The sequence below is a fragment of the Leptonychotes weddellii genome, chromosome 8 (genome assembly GCF_054177405.1).
Source record: "Leptonychotes weddellii isolate Sample4059 chromosome 8, ASM5417740v2, whole genome shotgun sequence".
Taxonomy (NCBI): Eukaryota; Metazoa; Chordata; class Mammalia; order Carnivora; family Phocidae; genus Leptonychotes; species Leptonychotes weddellii.
In genome coordinates, this window is record NC_138376.1 from 51720594 (window position 1) to 51729700 (window position 9107).

Below are 9107 nucleotides of genomic sequence, written 5' to 3' on the forward strand. Positions count from 1 at the left end.
GAGAGAGAGAGAGAGAAACAGCATGAGAGGGGATAGGGTCAGAGGGAGAAGCAGGCTCCCCGCTGAGCTGGGAGCCCGATGCAGGACTCGATCCCAGGACTCCGGGATCATGACCTGAGCTGAAGGCAGTCGCTTAACCAACTGAGCCACCCAGGCACCCCCAAGTAGTTTTTTTAACCTTAAGTTCTCAAATGACTTTTTTTTATTTATAATACTGGGTGAATTCCTTTGTTAGTACACATTCTTAAGTGGTCACTGGTGATATGTATTATACTTATTGCAAAGTTTTCGATTCATTAAGTATTTGTCAAGTACACAGGAGGTTTTGGGGTGCCTGGGTGGCTCAGTCAGTTAAGCATCTGCCTTTGGCTCAGGTCGTGATCTCAGGGCCCCGGGATCAAGCCCCACATTGGGCCCCTTGCTCAGTGGTGTCTGCTTCTCCCTCTTCCTCTGTCCCTCCCTGCCCCCACTCAGGCTTGATCTCTCCTTCTCTAATAAATAAATAAAATCTTTTTCTAAAAAAGTGTACAGGAGGTTTTAACACGTACATTTAAAAAGATTCAGTTTGGAGCTAAAGAAGAAAAAAAAATGTGTGTAAGAACTATTTCCCCAGAATAAAGATGTCTACCTATTTGGATATTTACTTTTAATATAGATTTTGTTTGACATATTTCCATTGACTTTAAATTTTTCAGAATATGCATATTCCAGAATAACCTCTAGAGAAAAAGCTCAGGTTCACTGATGACAGTATAATATATTGCCTACTGTATAATTATAAAACCTTACAGAAGTTTATACATTTCATTTAAATGACCTCAATTAACTTGGAGCTGGGAGATAAGTTTTAAAAGTTTTATCCAGTGGTGAAATTTGACAAGTATCCATTTAAATTATGAATATGTTGTTTTAGTATTCTTCTCACTTAATGATCTGGATTTAACCAGATGCTTAAAGAATTTTTCTTTTTTGTCCAAATATAGTTATTGTTGGGGTGTGAGCCTTTCATAGAAGAAAGATAAATCTTAATGTTTTGTTCTCTTCCTTAAAGCATTCTTTTTCTAGGTTTTTGTAAACCTATGTTACCAATGTATTTGTTTACAGATGCACTGAGCAAGGCCGTAGAATTTCATCAGTCCCTAGATAAAACAAATCTATTTTGCTTTGATTCCACAAGTCACAGTAACTTGTCTAAGTGACTCTTTTGCAAAGACATCGTGAGGTTGACTGAGGAATCTCTCCCAATTTATGCTTCATCTCATCTTTCCTGCTAAATGAGCAAAGAGATTATGTTGAAGGTAGGATAGAACATAATGTCCCCATTTACCTCTGACTTGGTTTTGTAATGCCAAAAACTTTTTTAAAAAAATGAATTGGTGACTGACGTTGCTAGAAGAACAGTTCATTTATAGACATATTGTTAAATCAAAGGTATCCATCTGCTCTCTTTCTTCATATACATGAAGATAATATATATGTTTATGTTTGTGTATATATACAAGTATAATCAAAATTATCATGTTATTAATCTTTTAAACTAGGTAATACAATTTGTCAATATAAGAGAAGAAAGTTCCTTTCAGTGTTCAAATTAATAAAATATATCTGTATTTATACATACTTAAGACCTTTTAGAAGTCCTCACAAGTCTAATAGCAGTTGGTAGCATTGTCTTTTTTGAACACCTGAGAGTCTGTTCTTGCAAAGATGCTATGCACATCGATAAGTAAACTTGACAGCTTACATAATGTAAAAGAAGCTGGACCTATAAATGATTTATTTCATTATGTTACAATCTGCACAGAGTACCTTAAAAGAAGAACTGTAAGGGTTTGAATAAAAGATAAGAAGACGTTAGACCTTGAAATGGTTGTTTATGACCTTAACCCAAAAAAGAGCTAAGAATTGTATTTGTTAAGGTAAACAAACAAAAAATGTTTAGAAATTTGAGTTGAGAATATGATACTATTATGTCTAAATAAAGAATAAAAAGCAAAAAATTATGTCTCATAATCTTTCAAAAAAATTGAAAATAGGAAGGTAAATTGTGATTCTATCACATCAGCTTTATACGCCATATTCTCGTTTCCCTCCCCCCGAAAATCCTGTTAAGGTTTTTTTTTTTCATTCCCTCAGAACCTGTATTCTCCAGTATAGAAATTTCCTTTAAACCAAGACTACTCCCTGCATGGTCTGAGAGCAATTCCAGTCCCTGCTTTTCTTGCCACCTGGTTTTTGAATGAGTAGGACTAAGAGGGCAGCTTGAAAAGAAAGAATCCACTAAGGAGAAAAGGCTCCCATCTGCACACTCTCTCCTTCTAGTGCTCTTCACTACTTGAATGAATACTTAACTAATACTGCCATCTGCCAGGCTCTGTCCAAACCCTCTCTGACTTATTAACATTTGCTCCTATGACACAGTTATTATCATTCCTAATTTATGCTGAAGGGACTGAAACAAAGATAGTGTAAGTACTTGCCCAAAAGTACACTTTATTACCTATTTGAGACTCCATTTATTTCAGTGCTCTGCCTCTCCCCTCCTCTTTTTATTTCTTTCTCCTACTTTTTTCTACTTCCTACCTAATTCTTTTTTCATCTTTTAATAAGCTTTGCCAGTAAAGCAGAGATTTTAGTCTTTGGGGGGCAGGGAGTCAATGAGATAAGAGAATATGGGACACTGGTTATATACTGTGAAAAATATTTAGTGACAGCTCTAGGCACTTAGAGAAGAGCAACAGCAAAGATGAGCAGGAGGTACAGGTTTATGTGGCCTCAAGTTGGTCAATATCTGAACTTAATGACAGTCCAGATTGTACCTCAAATTATAGAAGAGAGAATTAGGTCAGCAGTGGGGGGCCTTGCATCATGTTTATTTTATTAAAGAAAGAAAAAAATGGATGTTTTTAAAGCTTATTTAAGAACACAACTAGGGCTAGACACTGGGCATGGAGACTACTTTTTTTAAAAAAAGAACACAACTAGCACTTCTGTGCATGAAAAGAAAATATAAGCAAAAAAAAAAAAGTCAGTAGCTGTTACCATGCCTATAATCTTTCCAAATGTGAATAATTTTCCAGGGTCAGTATTGAATAGTGGTTGAAGCACCATTCTGCCTGAATTTCAGTCCTTCTAGCACCTCCTAACCCTGGGACCTGATGTAAGTAACTTAAATTTCCTGGCCTCAGTTTACTCTTTCATAAAATATGGATAATAATGTCTCTACCACAGGGTTGTGATGAGGATGAGATTTAATGTTAATTAGTAAATTTATAAAAAGGGCTTATGCAGTACACTATTGTCATTTTATAAAATATAGTTCATATTTAGAAAAAATATAGTTCATATGTTCAAAATATGAATTTCTATCTGCAATCTGGCACTATATCAGAATATTCTAATTTGACCAAAATTTTCATTATTATAAACATTTAGAGCTTTTATAATACTCTTTTACTGTTCTAAGTAATCACTATTTACTTTTACACCTTAATTTTTATCAAAGCCTTAATTTTCTTGTTCATCTATCAAAGGAATCCTAATTCAATTTTTTGCAGTGCACTAAAATATACAATAATTATGATAATTACATATAAGGTATTTAAGTGATATAAAACTGAAAATCCTGAAGCTCATTCATAACAATGGCTTGACTCAACACATACACTAAAGCACCACAGTTATAAATAATTTAAAGGATAAAAAACATAGTTCTAGAGAAGGATGTAAATGAAGTGGAGGATTTTTAAATTATTATCACTACCATTGCTTCGGTTATCATTATTCTAGTTTTGCTTTTGTTTGATTCCTGCCAGGAGCCAAGAAGTAGATATGTGGTTCGATTTCAGCACCAGGACGCTTGAACAGCACCATTGTGAGTCTTCCTAACCACTCCGCGGTTCCTAGTTAAATTTATGCTTAAACTCTGGCACTTTTCACAGAGGGTCCTTTCAGCCAAAACCAGACAAATTATACAAAAACAGAGAGCAAAGTAATAAGAACATGTCCTGAATCAATGTATAATGGTTTCAGTGACTTTTTTTCTCCCTGGAATGAAAAGTAAATTACATACTGAAAACATGAATCTACATATTTAGACACTGAACACTGAAGTAGATAGGTAAATATATTTCTTCATCTTCAAATAAAATCATGATCTAAGAAGCATTGAGCATGAGAAGATTTTCTAACATTGCATAGCTTTTCATTTCTTAAAATGCATTTGAGGCAGATAATTAGATAAAATATTTTTATATACCTTGTTGGAATCCTGAAGTCTACATTATTTCCCAATTTGTAAGCCACTTGTAATGCAGTTGATCCTACTACCCTCTGAATAGCTCTTCTAGATGCTGCTTTATCTACCTGGAACTGAGAAATCAAGTCAAAGCCTACAGAAAGGGAACACAAAATAGAAAGTCTAAAATGAGATTGGTTATATTCTTTTCCACAACCTTCCTAAATAAAAGAATATATCAGGTAGGTTTATAGAAAGCATGGATTTTCAATATGATACAGGACTACTTGCCTGGTAAATCATCTTGACCAATCCTGACCTTTGGACAGAGTTCATTTCCACCATTAGAGTTTGAATTAACAGGGAATCCTGCAAAAGAGATAGCATGTCATCCTACCCCAACCCCTACAAGGACCATCAAGATATATCAATAACAATAAGAGCTGAACAACTATTTAAAGGAGAATAATGTGCCAAATAGCTTGCTTATAGTGTATTTGGCTTTAACTCTATGACTCTATGATTATAATTAATTCATCTTCAGCTTATCCTGGAAGAGAAACAAAGTGGGAAGTTTTAATAATTTGTACTGGGAAAACGTTACTTGGGAGAAGTTAGGAATTTGTTCCTTTTGGAACCAGAGCTGTACAATTTTCTGAATGGCAGAGTGTCAGACGTCTGTTTGGAAAACTTCTGGTGGCTTGGACTAGAAAATATTCCTTAAATACCACAAATTTTAGAATTCCTAAGAGAATCCAGAGCCAGCCTTGAGCCAGTTTATGGGACTTCTGGAGAGTGGAGTTCTCAGGAATCTTTGTTAAATAGAGGAGTTTGGGGGGGGACTTGGGATTCACTAATCCAAAATAAAATTTATAGGGTGCTTTTAATTTTACAAATTCTTTCCAAGAGATCAGAAAAAATGATCCCAGCTAGACTATTGCTAGCATCCTAGGATGGGTAAAAGTAATGAGAAAAAGAAAAGAATCATGAAAATGATTAAACTCTTAATTCAATGAGAAATCCTAGAATTAAATTGGGTGCTCCTTACACAGGTAGAAAGTTGCAGAAAGTTTTTAAGAAGTCTTCTTGTAACTGTCCAACCCCAGCACCCTGCTGAGACTCACCTGACAACAGAGACTTCCCAGACTTCAGAAAAAGCATTTTCCAGCTACAAGTTTTGGTTCAGCCATCCCAGTATATCAAAATACTCTTTATACCTCCACTGACCCCAGGTCATCCATCCATCCATTCATCCATCCATCGGTGCACCCACCTAATATTACCAATCATCATTGAACCCAGTAGGCACTGTGCAAGGCACTGGAGTACACAGCTTGGCTTTCCTGTCAATTGTGATCACACCCAAGACTTCTCTTCTATACCTAACACTGCCCACATAAAACCAGCCATGGAGTAAACCCATGGCTAAAGCAGGATTGAAGAGTGAGGCTGTGGAGGACTATGGATGTTTCACTCAGTCCTCACTCAGCCACAGCCCTGCCTGATCCTTTCTGGGAACAAGTGATATTTCAAAATCCAGTAATTGTGGTCTTACTTGGGCGACGCTTGACAGCAGCAGATGCCCAAGATCCCAGGAAACTGCATACAAAGAAGAAAACTGGAATTTTCCTAAAGAGGAGAAAAGAAAATAACTCAAATAGGAATCCCTCCAGATGGGGACTACTCAAATATTTTGAAATATGGTAAACACAATTAATGTAGGTGATCAAATCTCAGTATAGTTTATTTTTTTCCATTTGACTTTGAAATCTTGAGAGATTTAATGAATTCTCACATTTCCAGCTCCTACACTAAAACAATCATGAGACTGCTGTTTGCTCTATCTCACTTTCTCCATGTCTACCTATTTCACCATTTCTACATCTATTTCCTTGTCTATGTTTTCTTTCTTCTTAGTATTTCTCCTTCTTCACTTTAATAGCTCTCTCTTTCTTCTTTCTCTGTCTCTCTCCTGTCTCTTATGCTTGTTCTCTTGTCTCACTCTCATCTGTCTCCCTGTCTTTCTCTGTCTGGGTCTCTCTCTCTTTCTCCTCACCCCTCTCCCATCTCCCCTCACCTCCTCTCATCCTACCATCACTGCAGAAACACAGACCCTTGGTTGTAAGGGCCCCCAACCCAGTCTCCCCATCACTCTTTCCAATGTCAAGGCCTTACCAGAAGTTCTTCATTTTCCCAACCGGTTTTCTTTTGTACCAACAGTCCTAGTGATGAAGGGGTTGTAGGGGAGGGAGGTCAGTGCTCCCCCCAAGATCCCTTCACTGTCACCCCAGAACTAATGGGTTCTGGGCCCAGCCTTTGTTCCTCCTGCCCTTGTAAGGGCTTAAAGCAAAGGGAATGAACCAGAGGCATCTGGTGACACTTTAAACCACAGCAGAGGGAAGGGGTGGGGAGAGGCGGCCCTGTGAGCCCAGGCCTAGCCAGGGGTGTGTCCTCAAAGCTAACAAGGTTACACTGAAGGAGGGATTAGCAAGGGAAAGTTTGCTGAAAAGAAAAAAGTCAGGATGTGGAGAAATTCACCAGAAAAATTCAAGCAAGCTGCTATAGGAATACAGTGGAAGCTTTTAGAACTGCTATAGGAATACAGTGAATGAATGCTTTTAGAGGACTGAGGTAAAGAGGGGCTCACTGGAAAGCAGAGATGTGGGAACTCATGGGTATCTTGGTGCACAGCCAACCTAGATTTGTATCTCCATTTGTTCTGAAGCATACTAGTTGTATGTTTTGGGGCAAGTTAGTTAATCTGTCTGTAACTCAGTTACCTTAGATGAAAAGTGGTTCGGTTTTTTTGTTTGTTTTTTTTTTTTAATTTGACAGAGAGAGACACAGTGAGAGAGGGAACACAAGCAGGGGGAGAGGGAGAGGGAGAAGGAGGCTTCCCGCGGAGCAGGGAGCCCGATGTGGGGCTCGATCCCAGGACCCTGGGATCATGACCTGAGCCGAAGGCAGACGCTTAACGACTGAGCCACCCAGGCGCCCCGAAAAGTGGGTTTTAAATAGTCACCTAAAACAATTGTTTTGAGAATTAAACAAGATAGCAGAGAGTCTAATTCCTGGCTCAGGGGAATAGTCATTATTCCCCATCATCATCATCATTATAGCTAATATAACTTCACTCTTTGCCCCCCTCTGTTGAAAATGCTTGAAGCCTGATAACATTTGATTCTCAGGACACTATAAAGTAAAACTAAAATTATTCTTATTCTACAGGTGAGACAACTGAGGCACAGAAAATAAAGTAACTTGTAACTTGCTCAAAGTTGCACAGCTAATTAATTACTCAATACATGCCAGTTCTCTGTACTTCATGGCTAGAAATCTTGGTAAAATGTAACATCAAGCCCCCTAGTTTTTATTTTTTCTTAAACTCTATAATTACCGGAGCTAAGTAGAATATCTTGGGAAATAAGCAACATATTATCCTCTATGAACAAGTTGAGAGCATGTTACAAGGAGCACAGACCTGAAGAGAAAGGTTTTTATCAGAACCATGTCACACAAACCAATCCTCTCTCCAGAACCTGAGTACTTCAAGAGAGAGCCTCCACCCTACTCACCTGGGATGGTCTGTTTCTTGTCCCATCTTGGGGGACATCAGTGTCCACTCCAGAAACAAAGACTTTCAGGCCCAGATGATCCAATGATCTTAATAAGTTTTGGTGTCTAGTGTGAAATAGTATTGTTTTCTTGAAATTTCTTTAATTCTGAAATCAATTTAATTTTTCAATTGTAAAATAAATGGTATTATTTCTTATTTTTTGTTTGTTTCTTAAAAAAAAAAATTCCTTCCTCTTCTGCTTTCCTCAGCTCGATGGAGAATTTGCTGCCCCTGATGAGCTGAGAACCAGGTAAACCTGAACATCCACACCCTTTGTTCCCGTTTCCTTTTCTACTCATGACCTACCTGTCTCCCCCTGGCATTAGGACATCCATTTCCTCATGTTGTTTGGGGCTCTCCACGGGGCCCTGTCATTCTCCTTCCATCTATCAAAATTAGGATTCCCAAATGTAGCCATTTTGGCTGAGTCACAGAATTATAAATGGTCCTAGCCTAGCTTTTTCTTGAAAGTTGACTAGGGCTTATGTAAATGGAGTTTATTAACCCAAAAAACCCTGAACTTCCAATGGTAGGACTTCAGAAGAGAAACTGTGCAGCTGGGGACCTCCCTGAAATCACACAAGGTAAGACAGCCCTAGATCCACAGGGGAAGGGGCATTTTCCAAAGGGACCCTCTCCACTTAAGTTCTTTATTCATAGTACAGATCCTCCAATACTATTTACTGTGGGAAACAAGAGGGGCCGGTTTTCCTATATAATTAAGTGTTTGAGAAATCCTTTTGTTAAGTGTTTTACATATTTCATTTCTGCTTTTGTCCCCTCCTCCTCCCACTCTGAAGATTCCTCTACAGCTAGGATAAGAAGGCAAATGAAGGGGGACTTTTAATAAAAGATTTTTGAAATGAGAAAAAAATAGGTTTTCTCATAAGTGGTTTGGCTTTATTCCAGCTTGGCAGTTTTATGTAAAATGATGAAGAGCAAGTAACAGCTCTATTAAGAAAGAATATAAGTCCAGAGAAAACAAGATCTCTCTCTCTCTCTCTCTCTCTCTCTCACACACACACACACACACTCATTTAAAGATACTTTTTTCTCCCTTTTCCACTCCTGTTTTATATTAATCATATTTCCTAACTTGACATGAGAGTCTCACAGGGAGCAGTGCAAACCCCACACTCTCTGGCCTGGGTCAGAGTGCACCCTAAAACCAGACACAAGCTTTTTCATCACTAACATTGTTCCCTCACTTTACTTAACAGTTTTGTTCCTGAGAAACTATGTGGAAATGAAATC

The 9107-nt window shown here is 37.8% G+C and overlaps 1 protein-coding gene across 1 annotated transcript in view; it reads right to left on the minus strand.

Annotated features, from left to right (window-relative positions):
* The window catches only part of COL9A1 (collagen type IX alpha 1 chain), an 86911-nt gene extending 79073 nt beyond the window's left edge, over positions 1–7838 (minus strand). Inside the window, exons 1-4 of the mRNA XM_081829352.1 lie at positions 7813–7838; positions 5793–5866; positions 4529–4606; positions 4259–4391 (exon numbers count right to left, since the gene is read on the minus strand). Of these exons, the coding sequence (XP_081685478.1) occupies positions 4259–4391; positions 4529–4606; positions 5793–5866; positions 7813–7838 (311 nt within the window). The remainder of the gene's footprint in view (positions 1–4258; positions 4392–4528; positions 4607–5792; positions 5867–7812) is intronic.
* Between the last annotated feature and the right edge of the window lie 1269 nt (positions 7839–9107).